The following is a 24,343-nucleotide window of genomic DNA, read 5'->3' on the forward strand; positions in this document are numbered from 1 at the left end:
GCTTTTTGGATTGAAGATAAAGCCTACAGAGGTTTCTGTGGAGAGAGCACGTTTGAAATCTCAGAGCCTTCCTATTACTAAATTTTCAAAAGAGATGAGAATCGAACTTCCAGTTGTTTGGTGTCTACAGTCTATAAAATAGAGGGAGCCTCTACCTCTCTAAAAAGTCCCTTGTGACATTCCAGGGCTCTGTATTCATAGAGAGCATCTCTGGAGTAAGCAATGAATTTCCGTGCTCTACCTAATCTGTCTCAAAACTGTACATCTCAGGCTGAACAGTTTAAGAGTCCTTTATGCATGCTGTACAAGGTACAGGGCGTTTACTGGGATCGTGCAGACAGAAATCCAGTGTGGATTTTTGCCTGTGGGATAGCAGTGACCATGAAGATCAGAGCCATGAAGCTGCTGCTCCTTCTAGCCTCCCATGGCTCCCCATGTTCCCAGACAGGCTTGTTTTGCAAGATGCATCCCCTTCTATTTCAGTATCTGCTTTCTTGGCAAAAGGTTTGATGGGAAGTCCTGTGTTTTATATTCAGGATATCTCCTGGCCCTTCCATGGGGTTCCCCTTTGGAAGAGAGAATTTCTAACAGGGTGATGTTTCAGTACTGTTGCAGCTGAAAAAGGAACATACAGGCAGTGTTAGCAACACTCAGCGCTGTGTTAGCTACAGTCCTGCTTAAACACAGTTGTTGCTGGCAAAACTCTTGCCTTTTCCAAGACTCGCCTGGACAAGGATAATTTTTCTCAACACTGTGCTAAAAGCCAGCTATTCAAAGCAATACCTTGCCTTGGCTGTGCCAGGTAATTTGCCACTGCTGATAACAGTCATGGAATCTGTGATATCATTTATGATACAGGAGTTTTTTATCGCCTTTCTCTGGTAGGTTAATGCAGCAGTGGGAAAAAAAAAAACAAATCATCTTTATGAGGGCCTGGTTTTCCCATAAAAATGGCTCCTAACACAGAGGTTTGGGTCTTATCTAAAGCTCCCATCTTTCTGCTGTAAACATAACCATAGAGTTGAACACGGTGAGTCCCAATTTTTTTACGCTGCAATACTGCAGAAGGCAATGTCAGAGTAATAGCTTTTTCTCCAAGGAGAGGAGGCACACCCGGGTTTAGGACTGGTTACAAGTGGTCCTCAGGAAGAGAGAGCTGGAGAAACCCAGCCTAGAGAGTCAATTAGAAGTAGCCATTGCAAGGCACCACTTCTACCACTGCTTGTTAGTGAAGGGGGAAGCCCCAGTGGCTGATGCTCCATTGGGCAGGGTCCCCCTGACTATGAATATTCTTACCTTTTCCCAGTCACTGCATACATAACAAACAGTTGAGTCCAGCTGATAAATCAGGGATGTACAACTATGCTTACCTCTAAATAGAGAAATGCAACTCCTGTTTTAAATTCAATTATTATAATTGCAGTATTCTGAAAAAAAATTAATGCGTTCATTTCCTAATAAGAGGTTACAGATTCCAAATTACAGCATCATGTATGTCAAAACAGGAAATTTGAGGCAGGCAGGCCAAAATGTGCCATTGTCTTTACAATTTATATTTACTTGCTGTAGATTTAGAATAATACTTCTCTTCATTCAGGTCTAGCACAGACAATTTATAAATTGTACAAAAATGATAAAGACAGCAATAAAGAATAATAACTGCGTGAGTGATGAATTATAAAACAGAGTGGAAAAGGGAATGAACCCACAGCATAAGCCAGTTATAGGGCTGAGTACACAGTCTGAGTTATTTTTCTGGCATTATGACAATGAGGAACATTTATGGGAGTTTGCAAACAGCTTATGACACAAATCATTTTGTTTCAGGTTATGTTTATAGGACTTAGTTAAGAGTTTTTTAGTATCCATTAAAATCCAATGTTCAGAGGTTTATAGCTCAGCTGTTAAGGTCTTATCCCTAAGGATCAATTGTTTTGGGTTGTTTGGGGAATTATTATTATTATTTATACAATTCAGTTTAAATTGCTTAGCCTAATGCAAAGATACAGAGCTCAAAAACTAGAGAGTTCTTGGTGTTTGGGAAAGAAGAGAAGAGATGGCTTTTTATTCTTTATTTTTTGTTTCAGATAGTATTTCTGCAACTATTTTATCTTACAAATCAATTGAACCTCTCTTCATGTGTATGTCAGTAGCCATTTTGTGCTCAGAGTTGCTGCAGCTGTAAAAGAGAACAAGTATTCATGACATTAATTCTATTTAAGTCCTATGCTGATATCTGAGACAAAAATGTCAACGTTTTTATGACAAACTACTGTATCCATTGCGTACAGTGGAGTCCCCAAGGAACCTGTTTGTTGTGGCTGACTATCAATCTCTGATTGAAAACCTGATTGACATCAATAAAAGCTTGGTAGTTCTCGTTTCCCCATTTTAAATGATCCAAACAGCTCAATAGCCATCCAAGAGCTATAGAGTGTTTTTAGCCTGTACATAATTTATCATCTCGATTATTGTGCTTTTTTAACTTCTAATTTTGGAATATCAGAACTTTCCCATTAGATCAATAGAGCATTCAGCTGCTTTCTTTTTGCCCTTTCCTCTTGTGTTGCAATCACACAGGACCCCAGATTCCTTTTGGGCTCTGGAGAAGCATCTTTTCATCCCTTTTTGCTTCATGCCACAACCATTTTTGTGGATTATTATTTTTACTTTTTAGTTGGCTGCATGAACTGTAAGCTCTGGACCTTCCAAGATCTGTAATCCTCATTTACATGCAGAAGAAAACAAGTTGTTGCCTCCAACCTATTGATTCTGTTTTCAAAGTTAACTCAAGCCTCACTTAGTTTTTTGTCTTGTTATTTCTATTTCTGATAGTGATGAAGAAAGGAAGAAACTCTCAGACCCCAGACTGCGAATGTAAAACTGATGGTAAAAAACCATTTAAGAAGAGTTCTCTGTGAGATACTGAGGTCAAAATTTGGCCATCTGGCAGTTAGGAATAGACATGTGTGAAGGCATGTGAGGCACCTGCTGAAGGCAGATCTGTAATAGCAAAGTCTTCAAAGGTCTGCTTGCTGCTTCTCAGCCATTGCATGGTTTTCATTTGTAGCTTCTCTTATCGAGCACAATTTCTAAATGAGGATGGTTGCTTCACTTTAAGGACGTACAAATGACTTGCCCTCACCTGTCAAGCATGATCCTTGTATTTTACCAGGCCCATTATGAACGCAATCTTTCTGTCGAAAATTTGCATACCTCCTTTCTTGAAAAGTAATGACAGCAATTTCTTTCCCTCTGCTCACTTTCTGAGTGTCTCATTTAACAGCACCTGTGAAACCGACAGGCGCAGAGATGAGAAGTGAAAGAGAGCAGTTGATTAAATCATCATCAAGTCGGGCCTCAGAAAGTCAATTCTGCTTCCCGTCTGCAATGATATCCTTTTATCTTAAAGTAATGAGCTATGGCACTTTTGCATCGGGTAATGCGATAAGTTCTATTAGCATGTTCCATTTGCTTCACAAGCAAGGGCAAGTCATTTCAGCAAGCTCATATCACTGCAATCAAAGCAATTGGCTTCACAGGCAGAGAAGAAAGAGGAAAGGCTCAGGGTGATTTTTATGGATCACAACACAGTGGAAAAAATAGATTCTTGTATTATTTTAACCCGTAACATGCTTTGCTTCTTATCCATCAGTATATTTTGATTTCATTAGCCTGTAAGTACCTGGAAGACTCAAATTCCAAACTGAACTTTTGAGCTAAAAGCAGGAGTTATGAAAAATAGGAATCCTTTCTTATACAGATACACTGGCTAATGCACTATTAGGCACTGTCTTCATTGAACACTGATTAGTTTAAGTCTTTGCTATTGACTTAGTCCACCAGTATAAATGCACATTTTTATTATTATTTACCATTATTTACTTTTTGGAACCCTGACAAAGTACTCATCAGTTGAGAGGTTGCTAAAAATGACATTACATATATTGCAAATTGTCTACAGCCAGAAAGGCAGGTAAGGAGGCAGCAAATCTGCATTCAGAGTCTGAGAGGCAAAGGCATGTCGTTATTTTTTCATACAGAGTACTGAGGAACCGAGGCAGGGAGTTCATCCTTCTGTTGCAAAAGAGAATGACTTCCTAAAACTAGGATTCGGTTGTGTGTGTGTGGCCAGCAGCTGCTTGGTGCCCAGTTAGTCTAGTGGACTTTGGATGCCTGACTTGCGGCAGGCACTTTCTGAAGATGCTGAGCCGAGTAACTCGTGGCATCGTTAGCTTTCTAATGGTACATCTGGAAAGCCCATTTAATCTTCCACTGACATTGGTGGGAGCATTGTCCTGTTCTTTGGGGATGGCTGGGTTTTGCCTTAAGCACTTCTGGGATCATTGAGCAATGACACCATAAGGAAGCCATCAGGAGTGATAACTGGGGGAAAGAAGTTGCACTTTTCCAAGAACTGCAATAACTTATCGTCTCTCCTCAGTTTCCAGAGAGCAAAGGAAAATGTGTTTCTTACAGGGCTGGTTTCTCTTCATCCTTCCCTGGGGCTGTGCCTGGAGGTGCCTGAGGATGTTGATGGCATGTTTCCCTTGGGTGAAACCAAGCCCTGGGCAGACAGCCAGGACAGAGAGCTGCAGCTCTGTCCCTGGCAGCCCTCAGGCAGGCATTGCACTCCTGCAGGCCCTGCTGCCTCCCCAGCCATGCACAGGAAGCCTCCCAGTCTTTCCCGTTCACACATAGCTACTGGCCTTCCCCGTCAAGTCATGTCCCTGGGAATACAGGGTTTGACACAACAGAATCAAATCTCAAAATAGGACTCATGTTTAGCTGTCTTTCTGGAGCGAAATCCCCCTTTGCTTTACAAATAAGCTTACTGTGGTCTACCGGGAGCATGTATGCCACCCACCAGTTGCCAAGGTTATATACACGTCCTATATAAATATAAGGTAGATCGTCTTTGTCATGGATAGTAATGTAATCTGGTGTTTTCATTTTAATACTCAAAATATAATTCTTTCTTATCAAACCATTGTTTTCTTGATGGTAGAGGTAGAAGGAGCCACTTATTGTGTCATTTTGCTGTATAAAACAATCATAAAAGTCCTGCGTGTGAGGAATTAAAAAGAGTTATAGCTGGAAGTGGTTCCAAGTTCTGAATATTTTTCCTGTAAGGAGCCAAGATAACTTTAAATGTCCAAGACTGATACATTTCATCTGAAGTGAAGTAGTTTGGATAAAATAGAATTCAAATTAGAGGTCAACATTGCAATCTTTTGTCCAGACTAAGGTAATTTGTGTAAAATGGGACTTTTCTGTGAATAATCCATAATTTTAGCTTTTGAGAAAGCAGACCTTAAACATCTCAGACCATCTCGGTTTCAGAGTCATTCCTTACAGTGAATCACTGTGGGTAATGGTGAAGAATTGCTAAGCAGACTGTGATGTTAACCAATTTGCAAGATCCTGTATGGAAGATTCCTTGGCAAGGAGCTCCGTGCTGAATGGTACTTGCAGGCAAAGTCAGAGATAGGAAAGAAAAAAGTTAAATCCTTGCTGTTAGTTCCTTTGTGACTCTGCCTGTCTCCATTTCATCAATTAGAAAATTGCCCATTTATTCACTGTCTGTGTCTCCTTTCATCTAGGAGATGTTTTTTTCTCCTTTTTTCTTGGAAGCAAAGGTCTAATTGTATAGCTAAAATATCATCTTTGCCCTTTCCAGGGCTGTCAGTTTGTCATTGGCGGATAGATGGACAAGAATATTGTAAATGTCAGTGTGAACATGGCTGAGGTCTGGGTTTTCCCTCATTTTCTTCAGATTTCTTTTCAGCAGACAGATGAGTAGAATCACTTTGTTCAGCGCTGGCGTTTCAGCAGCACTGACTCCTTTGGTGGCAATGATAAATGGATCCAAGATATGAAATAGCTGTTCCAGCAAAGTCCATTGAGCAGAATAGGGAACAATGCCCTCCTCAATGTCATTGTACGTGATATATTCAATGATTGCTACTTTTTGCACAAGAATGTGCTCAATCAGCGAGGTACATAGAAATCCATAGTGTTGCTTCAGCCTGAATGAGCTGGTGAGGTGGCACAGACCTTTACTCAGCTTGATTTGCACCAGACTCTCTCAAGCTATTAAAATGGGCTCAAATTATAGCTGTAACCTCATAGGGTGTCTGATTTTTGAAATGTGGCATTGGGTTCAGTCTCATTCTGCGGGTGCTGTGGGACACGTGCTGCGCATTTTAACTTGCACTCTCTCCAGCTGGGGCAGGGGATTTGGGAGGTCCAAGTAATCTTTAGCCCAATCCTCAGTTTTCCTTTTCTTCTACAAAACACAGCAGCAATTAAACCTCAAATGGGAATGGAAGAGTGCTTTTTCCCCTTCCCACTGCAGTTATGTGTGTACATACTCCATATCGCGGGGGATGTGTCTTATGCTTTCACAACCCAGACTGATAGCAGTGATTTAGATTTGAGCTGGGTCAGAAAGAAGAGCTTTCTTTTTTCGTTGGTACAATGGCCTTACGAGTTTGTATGTTCCCTTCTCACCTTGAGTCGATTTTAGGAACAGTTATTTGGATTTTGACTGCGGCACACCAATGAAAATGCAAGTTTGTGGGTTACTGATTCTGATTAGCTCTTCTTGAGTATGAAGTTGCAGAAATACTGCAAAATGAAACTTGAACACTTGGCACGTGTGTCAAGTGACGTGGTGGCTGGTAGCCTGCACACTTTAGTTATTAAAGGCGTTTGAACAGTTTAAGTTATAACTATGGCTACTTTGAGCAAGTCATTGTCAGTCTGGTCTCGTTATTGCCCCTGATTATATAGAAATTGGAAGCAACCTTAACATTTCCATATGTCCTCTAAGAATTTTATCTGTGGAGCTAGTTTTCAGCAAGCTTTATATGTCCCGTGCTTTGGATTTGGTTTGTAGTGCTGTTAGATCCGTTGGGAAAACTCTTAAGAGTCCTTCTGCCCAGTACAAGACTTTCAAAAGTGTAAGCCAGCCATTTTGAAGAACCCTTCCTCTGAGGGGCCTGTCAGGCTGTGCTTTGAAAAGATTTCACAGCATTTTGTGACATGCTCATTTGAAACCTTGGCCATATGTGGGAGCTGTGGCTGTTCAGCAGTTTCGTTAATCTGGCTTTCATTTCAGTGCCTAAATGAGAGCTGGGACTCGTTGGGTGGGTGGGTTTTTGATAATGTAGGCCAGCTTTTGGAAATTTGGCTCTGGGCTCTTCTCAAGCCTGGCCCCGGGTGACTGTTGTCAGTCACGACTTGTGTTCAGTGTGGAGATAGGAAGTGCCTTGAGTCTGAGAATCGGAGAAAGAAGCCTCTGTTTGTTCAGGTGTAAAATGTGTCTGCAGCCTCCTTGTCCTGATTTGTCACGTTATCACTCACAGCTTCCAGTGGAGCTAGTGGCAGTTATCCAAAAATCAGGTCGTGCTATCTCTGAATGATATTTTGGATTCCCAGTTATTTGCAGAATATTCCACTACAGCCTGTACACAGAGCCATGGTTTCCTGAAACAAGGCATGGGAGAACACGGAAAAGTTATCTTTTGTAATAGGCATAAAATACTGAAACTCAGCCCAAAGTAGGTGGCCAGCACAAAGCATTTGCATCACTTCAATTCCAGAACAGGCTGGTGCTCTGAGAACCACAAAGCACTTAAATCATTTCCCTTTTTTCTATGGCCCTGGGAGGTAGAGAAATGCTAGAGGAATTGAGCAAACAGTGCAGACTCAGTCTTCAAATTGACCAGTAATTCTGAATAATCAACATCACAGTTGTCAGCTTTGGTTTCCAAAACCTGTTCTCCAGAAGTGGTTAGCAGCAAGCCTGCAGAAGGTGGAAGCACCTTGTGCTTTAGCACCTCTGGGAAGAAAATGCATCCAAAAATGTAAATGAGCACATCAGAGCAAGGGCCACTGGGGAATGTGTGTGCAAGTGCAATGCCCAGAGTGCCTGAACAGCAAAGTAGTCTCAGGCATGGTAAGAACATACAGTTGCTCCATTCAGTTTCCAGCCTGAGCAGCAAACCTCTTCTTTCTTCTGCAAGTCTTTTTGGAGTTGCCCCTGCACATAAATTGCCTGATTCTTTCCATGAACCAGAGGAAATCCAAATATTTAATCCTCAGGGAAAATTCAGCTTCAGGTGGATGTGCAAACCATGCACATGCAGTGTGTACGCCCATGCACAAACACACACCTATACATACTGCGTGTAAACATCACCCCAGTGCAGTGCATAAAGCCCTTGCCTCCTGCCCCTCCTTTTTTTTCTTTCATACAGCTTGTCCATAACATTCTGTTACTGGAACAGGACAGCACTGCTGGATGGTGGGTCTCCTTCCCTTGTGCCCCACCAACAAAACATCTTTGTGACTGAAATAGATGCCTTGTGTGTGCGGGACTCCTGGCATTTTACAGAGTGTATCTGGAGCCAGGCTAGGCAAACGTTAGGAGCTGTTTGCTGAGTGCATTTATTGCCTTTGCATAATTTATGAGCTGGAGGGGTTTGACCATCATTTGTCTCTGCCAGAGGCTGGCAGTGAGGGCTCTGGAGGATGGAGCTGTAAATTGGATGGTGTGCTCCTGCTGAGCTCACAGCAAAGTCCTCGGGTCAGTATGGGAATTTAATACCAGGAGCAGAACTGTTTTCTCAGAGTGCCATGTGGGCCTCCGTGCAGCAGAGGCTTTTTTGGCAGCCACAGTGACTGGCCAAATCGCGAAGCTGTCAGTCACTGGGCATGTTGTGAAGGGAGCCTGAGCATTTTTAATCGGCTTGGCATCCGTGCTGCTTCCATAATGGACACCAGTAGGTCTCAGTCCTTCGCCATATGCTTAACTCAGGAGACAAGGTGCTTCTGGGTATAGCAGTAATTATTTGATGCGGAATTAAGCGGACCTTGAAATTAGAACTGGACTGTCGGAAAGCAGGAGGCTTAACACTTTGGTGGAAATAACTTCCCACCAATACCGCTCTGTGCACTTTCTCTGCAGATTCACTCAGATGCGGGTAACTGTTTTGCTGGCAAATTCAGATGTCACTGCTGGCAAGTATTCTTCTCCCCAAGTACCTCCACACTGCAGAAAGCACAAAACCCTGAGCTCTTTCCAAGCTGTGAGTTGGGAAAAACTTAATCCACAGCAGAGGAGAGATTCCTTAAACTAGATAAAAAATGCTGGGGGAAGGAGAGGCTGCAAAGCGCTGTGACCACAGCTGGGTCACAGGACACATGCGCATGTGCCCCAGCAGCGGGAGCGGATGGCGTGTTAAAACCCTCCACTGGTAAAAGGCAAGCATTCTTGCCTGCTTATATATCTACTTTTTACCCCCTTTCTTTCTCCTTTTGGATTCAGGCATTACAATCAGGACTTGTTACCAGAGTATTTAGGTGCAACTAGTGCTATATAAATAATTTTATTAAATAGACTTAATTTCTGTTTCTGTTTGGAAATATCTGAAAGTAGATTGTAATTTTATCTAATTTTTGCTTAATTTTAAATTATTTGAAAAATACCTAGAGATAGTTTTTAGCTTTAATTTGTTAGTATTTAGCTCATTGGTGTAGGGAAGACCCCTTTTCACTCCCCGTACCAATGAAGATGAGGAAAAAGCCAGTGAAACAGAAAAGTTAAAGAACACACAGAAGGTTATTTGTGCAAATCAAATACATACATTTGTGGGTGTATTTGGCTATGCCTATTCACGTCCCACTGTATAGTTAACCTCTGGAATTCACAAAGTACAATTAATTTTGAAGTAATGTGGTTGTCTTATGAAAATACTCAAAGGCGCATTAAACAGGATACAAACGCATAAAGGGCGTAACTGACTCTTGTAAATCAGCTTGTCCTTCATTTAGGAAAGTTCGTTCTCCCGTTTGCTGATCTTAAGCTTTCCTTCAAGACATCTGCCATTAGATCTGCAGAGGTATGAGGTTCGTCCTTGAATGATACAGACAATTCAGTCCTCTAGAATCTAAAATTGTAGTTTAAAAAAAAACAAACCAGAAGGAGGTTTTTTTCCTCATTCTTCTGCTGTAGAGATAGCCAAGTGTGACCACTCCATAGTGACCCAGAATTAGGTGGGATGAATCAAATCTGTGCCTCAGTGAAGCAGCTAGGTGCAAGCGAGTTGCGTGGTCCTTATGGTCCTATTTCTAGCACAGCTCTTGTACTTCTAGCAAATGTTAATGGGTTTTGGGTTTCTGATGCTTATCTGTACTGAAGCTTGATTTATCTAGTCCTGCTGTATTTCTACAATAGTAAAAGTTATTAAAAAATTGAGCAATGACACTTGATAAATATCAAGACCCGCTAGCGTTACTGTTCAGCATTTTATAGTGTTATAAAATGTTTACTGCAATACCTGGGCTACTCTTGAATTACAGAGAACCTCAATGAATCAATTAGTTTGGCATGTTCTTGCTTCTGTTGTGGTCTCTGAATTCGTTAGTTCAGCAGCAGTAAGCAAAGACATAGGGTGAATCTTCCGAGTAGTCCTGGAAAATGGTCGCCTTGCAAATACTTCTCTTCTGGGACAGGCAAACCTAAGCCGTGTCCGTACCCTCCTATCCGAGGAGCCTTTGAAGCCAATGTATGGGCACGCAGTATGAGAAATATTGTCCATCAAAAGAAAACAAAACAGCCCTCTAATACTGTTTTTCTTCTTCCCTGATCCAGTTTCGGAGTCTAAATGTGCTCACGCACCATCAGCTCCTGTGCATGTGAATTAAACTAACAGAGAACATTGCAAATGGCTTTTGTTGTTTTCAGTGCAATTTTTTCATAATTCAAACATACAAATGCATTGTTTTCAACAGCAGTTTGGGGGAAAATTCCCTCCTATACAGTAATTGAGCTTTTTCCTAAAGGCACCAGATCTGATGCCGTGGGGTTTACGAGTGTTTCAGCCGTCTTGTTCATAGAAATCTTTCATTTTCTTGCTGTAGCAAGTTTCTCTTACGTGTTCTTCTTTTCTTTTTGTGTTTCAGTGTGACAGCGACAGTGATCAAGAAGAAAAGGTAAGAAAGGAAATCAGTATGGGAGCAAAAATAATTTGTTGGATTCACTTATTCCTCTTATTCTGTTATTTATTCAAAGTTTCTTTTTGGATTGATCTAAAGCATCTCTATACAAAGAAAAGACTTTGTTTCCTTTAATTTAATTTTGGAATAAACCTCCAAGGAAGGAGAATTCTAATGAATATTTTGGAGGCTACACAATTCATCTTCAAGTGTATTGATGCCACGGTTTGTGCAGGTTGTTTATGAACACCAATCTCACTACCAACCCTTTCTGTGGTTACATTTTCCCTTGGGAAGTTCTAACAGCAACCGAATATGTGTGTAACCCTCACATTTGCACTTCTTAATAGCTATTTAACCACTGTTATCGCCTGTTTTGCTTCTCTGCAAGCAAGGGTCTTCAAACTCAAATTGAAGTGTTATGGTTGAGATATATATATATATCTGTTTATTTAGAAAAACATTTGGAAACTGTACAGTAAGTCAAGTGACACAACTTGCTGATAATTATATCAATAACTTTGGGTTTCTAAGTGGAAAAAGGGAAGAATGTCATGCTGAAAAAGAGTCAGGCACTGATCTCTAATGCTGTTTATTGTTTAGAAGACTAATAGTAATGAAGGACTAGTATTCACAACGATGCACGTTTTTATGTCTTATTTTATGTTGTGAACAAACTAACATCTACCTTCCTTCTTTGGCAAAATGAAATAATCATTGCAGAAAAACTGGTCTAATTTCTTTATTTCCAGGTTGGATTTTGTGATTTTCATTTGTATGTTGAGCCTTGAGGGATGTTTTGATAATGTAATCACTTTTGCCTCCTCTTTCACTGGATAAATTGGGGGATGGAAGTTGGGGGAGGGTAAAGTAATGTCAGAAAATATTGTTCATGTAATAACATTAAATTGTTAAAGAGTTTCATGAGTGGTTCTGTTAACTAGCTCCAAGTCAAGCCAAGAAGAGGAGAGACGACCGTGCTGGTATGCAGCTTATACAACAGAAAAGAACAAATATGTTGTAAAATCTACAAGGAAACAATGAATACAGAAATCACCTTTCATAAATTTAATCAGACTTCTACAGGATTTGTGTAGCAGGAAGCAAAGGAAGTTTTTAGTCCATTCTGTGTATAACCACCAAAGCTTTGCCCTTCAGCTTTTTCAGTAATTTCCCAAGTAGAGATTTTTTTCCTCATGTTTCTTAATAATTTGCTAACTATGTTAAAGAACCACTGTTTACTTTGAACTGCAGTGATTTCCCTTTCATAAGGGAACTAATCACTGGAGTTAATCAGTGTGACAACAGATCGGGGAGGTTTTGTTGAGTTTTTGCACAGAATATTAACCTGCACTTTTAGATATGAATTTTTAATGCATTACCATTACATTCCATCCTGTGAAGTGATTATTCATTTTCAGGATGTTCCTTATGCAGTAGAAGATGATAAACTGAATTTCAGCTCCTATGTTTATGTCACCCAGAGCTAGAAGTGTAATTTCCTGCCACTGCTGCTTTTACGGAGCTAAACCTCTGCCGGTTTCACAGTGTTTTTCTCTTGCAGTGCTCCTCTATAAAAGGGCAAAGCGGCAACTTTTGGGGATGGTGGTGGTGTGCTGGTTCAGGATAGTTTCTGCAACACGATACAAGAGAGACTCAAGATTGTATCTCACACAGAATATTCCAGTACTTGTGCGGGAAGGATTTAAAACCCAGATGTGTATTTCATCTCTGTGATCTATATTTTGTCTTCCCTCCTAATGAGATGAGATTAAGTGCAGATCCAAATATCCCTAATAATTTAGTGCTTTTCAAATCCCAGGACCAGACCCAACTTTGAGTTTTATAGCTCAGGCCCGATTCTAAAGGACGACAGCTAAGTCTGGTGTATTTATATAGCCTGTGCTGGCAGCCGAGGCAAAGATCTAAAGGCCTTGTTCTGCTGTTAATTTGAATTCAGCATATGTAGCCTGTTATAAAATGCGAGACATCATCATTTGAGCAGGTCAAGCATATTCAGATGAAGACAAATGGTGCTTATTTGATTTTCTTAAAATCAGGAAATGAAAAAAGTGCTCTCTGGAGAAATCATGTTCTGCCTGACTTAGATGATAGACCAAGGCATGTACCCCAGATAAGAACAGGCGCTCATCTTGCGGTTTTTATCTCTGAAGGACGGTCGGGACTGTCAGCTCGCTGACATGTGCATTATCCATGTCATTTTAAACAAAGTGACCTGTAGAAAAGTGCACTCTGCCGTGACATGATAATGGGCTGTTGGATGACAGGTAAAGTACACACTATAAAGGAGGCTGTGCGTTATTCCTTTGTTTAACTGACAAGTAGAAACTTCTTTTCTTCCGACAGGCAGGATCTTTTAGATCTCTTTCAATAGGACCCAGAAGATTTTTGAATTCCTGCTTTAAATAAAATGACATTTTTAGGACCAAAAATTCCTATGAGCAAAATGCATTGGGAGAAGTGAGGGTGCCAGACCTCTGTGCAGGAGTTTGATCATTTCGTAAATAGTGCTCAGCATCCTCAGTTTTCATTAATAACCATAGGAGCTGAGGGTACTCAGCAGGATTAGAAGTTTTAAGATCCTTGACCCAAATGCCTTGTATCATGATGAGGGCATTAGCCTCCAACTACGGAGCTGTTCTAGTAGCAAATTGTCAAATTGCTCTTGGTCAGTCCTAGGTCAATGTATTCTGAGGATGGTGGAGTTATTCTCCTTCCACAAGAAACATCTTTGCCTGAAATGTTTCTGGGAAGAGGAGATCTACTTTTCTTTAGGTTAGGACTATCGCTTGCAGACTTCAGTATCCTGAGGTGGACAGAATATATGGTTTATTGCTGCAGATGAATTCTGTACTTGCTGTTCGGAAAATGGAAAGGAAACAATTTTGCTTCATTTAGGATTTTTGAGGGCAAACCCGTGCTGATCCTTCAGTGTGCCTGGGAGATAAGACATCCACGAGAGGTAGAAGTAACACAAGACAGAGTGTAGGAATAAATATGTACATATTTCTACTAGAATGAATAAGACCTGGAATCTAGAAAGATAGACCAGTGCCTTTGAATAAAAAATGGCAGCTCAGTATGGTGAAAGGTGTGTGACAGATTGAGGTGGCTGAAAGACGAGACCATGATTCAACCATGTCTCGATGGGCCGCAGTGAAGTAGGAGAACACAGGAAGGAGCAGGGCCTGGGAAGCTGAGGAGCAGATGAATAGTGAGTGGTGACAGAGTAGGAAAGGTAATGTCTCCTAGGCTGTTAGTATTCTCTTTTTCCCCACTTGAAAGTGTATCTATCTGACTGCGTAAATCATTGTTGATATCTGATCTCTATTAGGTGATGGCTGTGCCTCCAATCCATCTTCCCTAGTCTTTAATTGGGAGCTGACAGACAGAGTCACTTTCTGTCTATGTCTGCCCTCAAATGAGACATTTCTCCAGAGGTTTCTCTGGAAGAAGAAACAAGGATATTTAATTGAAAAATGATGCAGCCCCTGCTTAGCAGTACTGTAGTTAAGGCTGTGTCAGCATCTCAATTTTAAATGACATGTTTTGGGTGGATAATTTGTCTATTTATATAGATCCATGCTCCTTCATTCCAATTTGGCAGACAGTACTGGACCGGAGCAGTTAAAGTAGGCATTTCACTCTCCTGTTGCTAAAAAAAACTGAAGAGGTAGCAAGTATGTCTGTGGAGAGAGAGTATATTTGGAGAACTTGCATCAGAATGTGAAGCACTAATTCTTAGAGAGATGTCATTTTCCATCCTGGGATCCTTTCAGCAAATGCCGCTGGGATTTCTTACTGAATCAGAAAAAAAGTATGGATCCCAGGGGAACTCAGAATTTCTCCATTAAAAAGTCTGTCAGTCTTACTCTTTGAGCAGGTCTCCAGAGCTGATAATCTAAAATTAGGGCGAGCTATTGCACAGCTGACAAATTAAGTGCAACTGTATTATCTTCTGATATCTAGGTACAATCTTTAAAATTATACCCGTGGTAATTAATACAATATTAAAAATGTAAGTGCAAACATATATTTCATCTTCTGAAAATAAAGAAAGTCCTGTTTTGAAAAGACGTAAAAACAGCTTTGATAAGGAAGTCAAGTGCTAAAGATGAGGTAAGGAGTAAGGTCCTTTTTGTTCACCATGTCTACCACTTCCTCTCACCACTCTGTTTAATTAGACTGATTTTAAAATGAAGGCTCAATCTGAGGCACTTTAGTGATTTTTCACTTCTTAGGAAAATATTTCATTGATCAAGGGGGACTGCTTTGCAATGTACACAGAGTTGTTACTTAGGCCTGATTCAAGAGGAGAAGAGGCCAGCTTCTTGCTTGAATTTTATCTAACTTTGATAGGATGTACAACTTAAAAAAATTGCTGCAATTGATAACTTAATTTTGTGTATATCTTAGTGGTACCCAATCAATTCTCTTTTGATGAGGCTCTTGAATCCTATTAAAATGTATTCTGCTGGGGCCCACCAGTGGCTGGCTAGTTATGGCTACAACTTAAACACTGCCGAGTGTTCCTACTGACATGGGCTTTGCTTTGGGTGGACTTTGTGTAGGGTGCAAAGGGAGGAAAGAGATAGGTCAAAGTGGTGGCTAAATTTGCAAAGCGTTGGCATACAGTCAGAGGGGAAGAATAGCAAAGCTTACCCCAGCTTGGGAGGGGATCGGAACAGGGTGGGTGTTGTGCTTACTTAAGCCTGTGCTGATGGGAGCATGTTGCTTGTGAGACATCATTATTTTTCTCAAGTGGCATTGAAAGCACCATGAGAGCTGAAGAATGGTATTTCTTGCATCAGAATGTTTTTAATGATAATGCTAATGCATTTGATTGCATATAAACCAGCTATGAACCAAAGATTATGGCATGGAAAATATCGTAAATCACTAGTGTGCTCAGATAAAAGGAATGGTTAGTTGTATGTATCTATACACACACAAAAGCATTCACACGTGCACCCCGTATATGTTTCTGAAGTGCTTTTGGAAAATTATTTTGTGTATCGCCTTTGGAGAGAGATTTTGGAGTAGTATTTTGGCCAATGTGTGTAGCCAAGTTTAGTATGCAGACTGTATTTCAGTGTTTGGTAGTTAAATATCCACACATACAAGTGTTCATGTATTTCTGTGCGTGTGTGCATTTCTGTGCAGTTTGGTTTCTGGTGTGCTTCTGACTGTGCGTCCTGGTTTCGCAGGGTTAAAATTATAGAATCACTTTTCTGTTACATTTTGTTTCAGTTTGTGGGCAGCTGTGGGATGGTGATCAAGGCCATTAGCAGTTAAATCCAGGGCAGGTGCCCCAGGCTGGCCCACAGGTGTGTTCTATAACATTAACGGCAGGTTCAGTATAAATTGAAAAGCTTGCTGGGGCCCTCTCCTTTGGTCTTTTCTTCTCTCTCTCCCCTCGATGGTCGCAATCCCTGGAGAGTTTCACCACTGCTATGTGAGCTAAGTATAACTATGTGTCTTTTGTGTTGGCATTAGTATTGATATTGGTTTTCTTTATTTTATTAAATCTGTTTAAATTTCAACCCATGAGCCTCCCTCCTTTTCCCAATTCCGTTTCTTGGCTCGGGAGGGGACACTGGGTGATCGAGCAATTGGTTACTGTTTAGCCCTGGGTCTGGGCTAAACGGAGATACTGTGTTAAAAAAACCCACAATTTTCAGCCCAGCTTTAGGAACTCAATGGTTTAGGTAATTATAAATACTCTGATGTATTTACTATAAGAGGAACTTGGGATGGGCTTACTTGAAACCATGCCTTTCAGTACTAGTGAATAAATGCAAAGTTCGTTGTTCATGAACTTCAGAAGCCATTTCCTCCCTGCCTTGCAGATCTGAAGTGTCCTGCTTAGTTGTGTCTCTGCTGAATTAACAGAGCATTGTTTTCAGTTGTGCTGGCCCATGTGTTTCTGCTGCTCTGTTGTTCCCTTTCCTCTGAAACGTGTGCAGGGCACGGCAAATTGTCCTTTCTTTGGAAACAGAAAGAACCCAGAGCAACCCCACCATAAACTGTGCTAGGAAACATAGGACCAAGGTAAATAGCTGCTTTGCACAGAGCTGCCTTCTCTGTATTCTGTTGCTGGAAGTAAAAGCTCTATCATAAATGGTTTGAATGGTGATGAAATTGCTTTATGCCATCTTATATATTACGGTGGACTACATTTATAGATGGGTGCAATTCACTCTCATGTGGGCAGTTGCATCAGTTTGGGATTTTTTTAGTAGGATGCTTAGAAGCAAAACTGTATTGGGGATATTTTTTCCTTCACTCTTGGGAAGGAGTGAGGGAAGGAAGAGTCTGGGTAGCACCTGAAGGAAAAACGTTCACTTGGACGGTGCCAGAGCTTTAGGAGATAGATAGGTGGGAGCCAGCTGAATTTTTATATGGCCACCACCATGGCCATACAGTGATACAGTAACATCTGTACTCTTCTTACCATCTGTGAACTCAACCAGGGTGTTTCAGTTTGGTGTTGATGCACTGCTGGAGTATAAATAATAAATTATAATTTTCCTGGTCTGAAGAATTTTGGTCATAGAGGGGACTCTCAGCATTTATTGAGCTATTGAAAGAAGGGCATATCATTGGAGTAAATTTTCTCATCCCGTTCTCTACACTCTTCAACTCTAGGTGTAGGTGGGTGATTTCTAGAGGAAAACCTCAAAATGTGAAGTGTGTCATCTCCAGTCTAGTAAGAGAGCCTGAGAAATAAGCATGTACCCTCAGGTTGTGTGAGATGTTCCCCAACACTCCCAGGTGGGGAGCGGAAGGGGTGTAGCCAGGGGAAACCACTGGAAAGGAGCTTCTGTGGGGCTGCAAGGTCGTGAGGTTCAGGAGGGAGAACTGACTGCAGTAGGGGGGTGGGCTTTTGTGTGGGAGCTCCAGGAGGGGTTCATGGTGGGAACCTTCTCTCTCCAGATTGGACCTCCCAGGGGTAGGGAGGTTTTGTGTGGCAGGTTACGGGTGGTAGGAAAAGGCAGAGTAGTCGTCAGGGCCATTCAGCCCTCTCCTGGAAGGGCGAAAGGGTTATTTACGATAGTAAGAGGAAGCTGAATTCTTGAAAAAAGCCCTTGGATGGTGGGTGCCAACGTGTTTAGCAAACAAGGCTCTGTGGGGAAACAGTGGCTGAGAACCCAGTTTTAAGCAATTACTTCAGGTCATGGGATACTGATATCTTGCTGTTTGCCATATATTTATCTTGGCTAAGGATAGGATTAGAGAAATAGTTTCTCCGTATTATTCTTAAAACTGTTTCTGCAAAGCCAGGATGTTTCCCATCGGTGCGATTTATACTGCATATTTGTACAGGTGTTGTCTTTTTAACTCTGGAAAATGCAGCACCTTAAACTTGCCCCGAGGGTGAAAGATCACCCAGACTTTATATGCTAGCAACGCTCAGGCAATCATGAAGTATTTCTTACTGTTTAAGGCCCATTAGGAGAAAAGATAAGGATCCTTTTTATTCATTTGATGTGCCACATAGAGGGTCCCTACAGCTAGAGTGGTAATAAAATCAGAGCCAAGCATGTTCGTTGTAAAAGATTATGCGTTTGCCACTAAGGGGAGCGCACACGTTGTGTACAGGCGGGGGTACGTGCTCTCCGGGCTGGCTGTGCCACGGCGCTTTCAGCCCGTGATTTGTCCTGTCCTTTATCATCTTTGTCACTCGGCAGCATGTTGTCATAGGTAACATATCACTCCTCGCTCCCCCTACCCTCTCCCCTTCCCCCGCCCGGCTCCCCTTTCCTTTTTTTTTTTTTGTACCCATTTCGTGTAGAAAATTTGTATTTACTTTGGGAGTGTAATTTGTTCCTCATGGATAATGTGACCCTTAGCGGAGCTGGATCATGGGTTAGTTGAAGTGATATTTTCCGCTAATGGTAGTCGTACATCATTGCTGTCAGCTCGGGTTAGGAGGCAAGCACATTACAGCTCCATTTTACCTCTGCAGGCATCTGGGATTATTTGCCATAACTGAGTATGACATGACCGCACTACAGAGTGCATTAAAATTTTACTAGCTTCTCAGGCAAGTTCCTTGGCTCCAGCCTGCCTTCAGGCAGGCGTAATGATGGATACCTCTAAGGTCCTGACTTCCTGCACCAAGGATACTCAATGTCAATGGCCCAAACAGGTTTTACTCTCCCCGGGGCTTTAGACCATCTTCTGGCAGTTGAGTAAACAATCAAGAATTGAAACACAGGGAGGCTGGCACAGATGCCCTGGGACGCTCCTCCTAGGCTGTGCTGGGCTTTGGAAGTTCAGGCGCTGTCACATCAGTATCTTCAAATACTGCTCAACCATCAGGTATTAAAAAATATCATTTGCAGGCAGTCTTCTATGGATAAAAATAAAGTCATGGTATAAAAATGAAAATTAATAGCAAAAATATCCAGGAATGTGGAGTATTAAGTTATATGTGAGTTTGAAATGTATGTGTAACATGCATCTACCATGGTAATATGCAAATACAGCAAATGTTGATTTTATATTTGTGTGTTCATGGTGCACTCTATTTTCTGCTTTATTCATCTGTGCAGTATGCAGATTCATATATGCAACTGTAGCAGTGCATATGTGTATTAATTATTTTAAATTTTTATTATTTTTTTATAAGCAATTACTGTTCTCGTATTGGGTCTTACAATATCAGCTATGGCATGTACACATGTATGTTATTTTGCAGCATGTGTTTTTATGTATACATGTGCATACTATGAAAGTAATATACATTATTTTCATTGAACATATCTGTTTATATAGATGTACATTATTTGCAACATGTCTGTTTATATATATTGATGTTCAAAACTAGAGGTATAGCTACACAGAGAAATGTGTATAAAGGAAACTTAGGGGAGAGATTAAATTGAATATAGTAGTGGTTTTAAATGCTTCTTGAAAAAGTGTAATATATACCCCAAGGTGATTTTATTGCAGTCTCCTAGTGGTTTTATAAATATTTACAATACACATATGCACTGCCCACAAGCTCTCCTCCCCACAGCAGCACTAATATCTATAATAGTTTCAGGCAAAAGGCACATAATTATATAGAGTATTTCTGTAAGGCAAGTAGGTGCTGTGTGTGTTTGGAATCCTAGAAGCTGTTCTCTTCTGTCCTCATTCTGATTTTGTGTGAATTAGCAGATGGAGGAAGAACATTTTGTTTGGTTAGCTTTTTTGGTTTGTCTGTTGGAGGGTTTCATTGCATTTATATTCACAGTAGAGGTGAGATAAAGTGGTAGGGGCTCATGTGCTCCTCAGGAGAAGATTGCCTGGGTTCCAAGTACCCCTGACTGCCCCTCTTGCCATGTTAAATCACGCTCCGAGGTACACTCTGCTTTTTCTGTTGTTTCATCTAGGGCAGAGTTTTGGGGCGTGATACTGGTTTAGACAACTTGATGTTTTGTTTTAGTATAATGCATTCCTGGTGATAAATCTTCCTATCTTTATTGCAGAACTTAGAGCCAAACTTTACTGGGCCCGGGAGTTTTATCTGTGTATAGATTGTAGGATTTGATTCTCTGTAGGGGAGGAGAGAGAAAGAGGAGATTAAAGATTAAATCTGATGATGCGCTCAGCGCTGCACAAGAAATAGAAGAGACAGTTTCAGACGTCTCTAAGGATAACATGCAAATTCTTAAAGTCTTCCCAGCAGCTCAGATCACAATAAGAAAGACATTGCAAATGATAGATAGTTTTGCTTGTTCACATTTTAGCGTTACATCTTTTTTTTATATGTAGCAAAACTTTTATCAAAGTAGTTTTGTGAAGGTTGTTAGAGTAGATGGGAAAGCCAGACGAGATTTCATTTTCAGGGTGCCACCAATGCAGAAGTAAAATCACAGTATGGTTTTCTGATCTCGCATGTAGCTAGAGTTGTAATTTCAAGTCAGTGAAAAAATAGGTGTGTGTCCATGTGTGCACACATCGTACGTGCGCACACATGCTCTCTGTCTCTGAAATCCAGCCTTTGGCAAAAAGTTATCCTGGGTGATGTGGATTTTAAATTCAATTTGGTGTGTTTCAACTGAGATGCTTTCTTAAGAAATCTGCAAGGTATGTCTTATTTTGCACACATGTCTGTAAACCTTCCACACAAAAATAAGATGAGATATCTTGAAAGGAAATCTATGTACTGAAACATGCTGGCACATTTCTTGTGATCAATATACCTATATATAAATATTTGTTGATTAGATAGATGCTTTATACGTGTATTTGGGAGTAGGTATTGAGTGTGCACTTATGGTGTGTGTGTGTGTATGGAGACAGAAATTCAATCTGTGGATCTTGGAGTTTGGCCATGTCCAAGCATATCTAGATTATAAGAAGTGTTTCTCTAAAGGACTGTAAGTTACTATATGTTATTCAAGTATAATATTCATATACACTCTATGCTATTGAATAACATCTGTTTTTCATAACAAATCAGATTTTATAATCATGTATGAGGTATGCTTCCCATTCCTTAATGTCTGTTCTCACATTTCCTTGAAAAGAAGAAAAGTCTTAGGCTTGAGAACTGAGAAGGTGAAGCATTCCTTTGGAGGTCTCTTTAGAAAGAGAAGAAAAAAAATTATATATTGAAGTTATGGTAATTATTTCATGTTTTTAAGAGTCTTGGAGGCCACAACACGTGTAACCATCTCAGGTTTCTCACAGGCATATCCAAGGACAGGCTGAAAACAAGGAGGCAGGAAATTAAGTGCATGCACCAATGAATTGAGAAGGATTCCAGCAAGTACTGCTTTGGTTTTCTGCATATTTCTCTCCATCTGGCTCAGCACTAATAAGGGTATTGTGGACTTGGAAGTGGTGAAATACAGCTACTGTGTATCTTGGATTCCAGAAATTCCCCAAACAGGGTAGAAGTGAAGAGAATAACATGTGGTTTGAATTAGGGTTGGGCCTATAGGTACCAGCAGAGTAAGGATCTTTCTGGACTTTCATCTTTCTGTTAATCCAGTACAGGTTTTGTATAACCTCTTCCTCCCTTTTCCCTCACGGTACCCACAGACAAGACAACGCCTACTCTGGAAGTCTCTTTGCTGGTGCCTTTCTGTGTCACCCACAAATGAACCCCTGGTTTATTTGTTGGGAGGACAAGCCACCAGGCTGTAGTGCAAGTCTTCAGGTTATCTGCTTCACATAGAGATGTTTTGAGAGTCAGGGAGTTGTAGTTTTAAGAAAAGCAGATGAGCAAACCATGAGTATGTTATAAATGCTTGACAGTAAGAGTGCCTTACTTAGCTGGTGTATTTGTAGGTAACTCCACATATGCGTTGTAAGCACCTCTGAAGGACACTGCATGTGAAAATAGGAAAAGGTCAAAAACATATTTAACTGTTAACTGGCTGGGATCTCCCAGGCTCTCAAATTGCACCCACCATGAGCTGGCTACTGGTCTCCACACTGAGACCCACTGGTGGGGAGTGAGAAATGTGGAAGGAATAGTTTAGGGTGAACCTGGTGTGCTTTGCTTTGAAAATGAGAGTCAAATTGTGTGCGTTAACTCTAGAAAGCCTTTCTCTGAACTTGTTGAAAGTCTGGATTCACTTCCAGGCATTACAAAGATGCCTGCTTTGTAATTTCCATCTAGTAGGAAGCACCAGGATGACCTTTGTGTCTTTAAAAATTGCTTGGGCTTTCTAATTCATTCCGATATCTCCTCTTAAAATGCACCGCTCAGTTTCCGGGCTTCGCAGGCCGTCTCAACATCACATTTAAGCTGACTCTGGACAGTCAGGCAATATTAAACAAGGTTGTTCATTCAGAACAAAAGCATCCTAATTGAGTTACATTATTACATTAACTGTAGCAATCAGATTGAACCAAATCACTGAGCAATAATGTCATTTTCCAGGGTATCATTTGTAGGAACCAGTTGTGCTGTAGGATGCAATAACTTACTTAATCCTGTAGAGTTTATGGCGACTGAAGTGTCATAGCCAATTCCTTAGTTTCAGAGAGAACCGAGCAGTTAATGCATGGCTGTGAACGGGCACTGAGAGATGTGTTCATAGGGAAACATTTAGCAGATCCTACACAAGCTGCAGAATGAGTGATAGTCTATATAATCTCGGATAAAGGGGCTGTTCTAGGAGTGGGTAACTTTTTCAAGCTCGGCAACACATTGGTGGTACTGTTTGTATAGGGGGTTGAGAGATGACTGCTTTATTGGCTCTGAGTTGCCCATTGAGTCCAAATTCTCAGCCAGAGACTGGGAAGGAGGATAGAGAAGTTAATTTTGGACTGTATGTGCTAAATGATTATAAGTAACCTCATTTGGAAAACTTTGTCGGTGTTTTTGTGTGCTACCAGGACTTTGCGGGGGGGGGGGGCGGGGAATTCCTGTTGTTAATGCATTTACAATTTTTTGTCTTGTTTTGTTTTGCAAAATCTTGATGACTACAGGGAGGAGAGGAGAGGTGTCTGCTAGTTTAGAGCAGAGGAGTAAGATTTGGGACAGGACAGGGTCAGCCCGTCAGCTGTAACTGGGGAGGCACACATCTCTTCGATGAGTGCAGAGGGGAGGGGAGCACTGAAAACCATTCAGCCTCCCCAGTTAATGTATTTCTGTCTTCCATCCTGTGCCCTGCTTTGTTGCTGACATGCACAAATCATTTAAACTCTCAGGAACTCGGTTTCTCTCTCTTAGACGTTTGTATGACCTCAGTACAGCAGCATGTGAGCGTGTGGCCCTTCCCTTTGTAATGATCTCTGGTACGTAATACCTTGCGGCTGCAGCCACCAAGGACGTCCATCACAGAACGCGGGGTGTTATATCGTCTCAGACTTGTGCCCTGTCGAGGCCATCCTGCTTTTGAGCTTACCTGCTCACAGGAACTAAGAGGCTTGGCTAATTTGCTGTAAAACACTTACAGTTCCTCCACTTCAAGGAGCTGAAGAGGTAGGAAGTATTACTATCCCTGCCTGAATGGAGCCACTTCTCTTTGTTATGTTACCAGGGTCGCTTTGATTGATGGTGTCAGTGCACCATGATAAAGCAGATGGGCTGCAGGCTGAATAAGATCAGTTTTAGAGGGCATTGCAAGGATGTGAAGTCAAGGCTGTTGTTTTCAATATGGTAGAGATCCATAGTATCTTGTACTCCCAGGAAAGTACAAACATGCTGGAAGATTGAGGTTCATACTTGTCATATGTCATCAAAAATGCAATGAAAGAGCGGCTCTATCACGACTTCCGTACAATCACTGTGGTGCTTTTGTTTCTCTTTCCTGGTCCAAGAATAACAGCAGCTCTGAACTTACTCGTTACATGGTCTTTGTTTGGG

The 24,343-nt window shown here is 41.1% G+C and overlaps 1 protein-coding gene across 5 annotated transcripts in view; it reads left to right on the forward strand.

Moving 5' to 3' along the window:
- Positions 1-24,343, forward strand: part of AUTS2 (activator of transcription and developmental regulator AUTS2) — a 757,133-nt gene that overhangs the window by 509,657 nt on the left and 223,133 nt on the right. For all 5 annotated transcript variants that reach the window (XM_068415808.1, XM_068415810.1, XM_068415811.1 and 2 more), the window contains one exon: positions 10,972-11,001. In XM_068415808.1, coding sequence (XP_068271909.1) covers positions 10,972-11,001 — 30 coding nt within the window. The remainder of the gene's footprint in view (positions 1-10,971; positions 11,002-24,343) is intronic.

Source organism: Nyctibius grandis, chromosome 18 (genome assembly GCF_013368605.1).
Source record: "Nyctibius grandis isolate bNycGra1 chromosome 18, bNycGra1.pri, whole genome shotgun sequence".
Taxonomy (NCBI): Eukaryota; Metazoa; Chordata; class Aves; order Nyctibiiformes; family Nyctibiidae; genus Nyctibius; species Nyctibius grandis.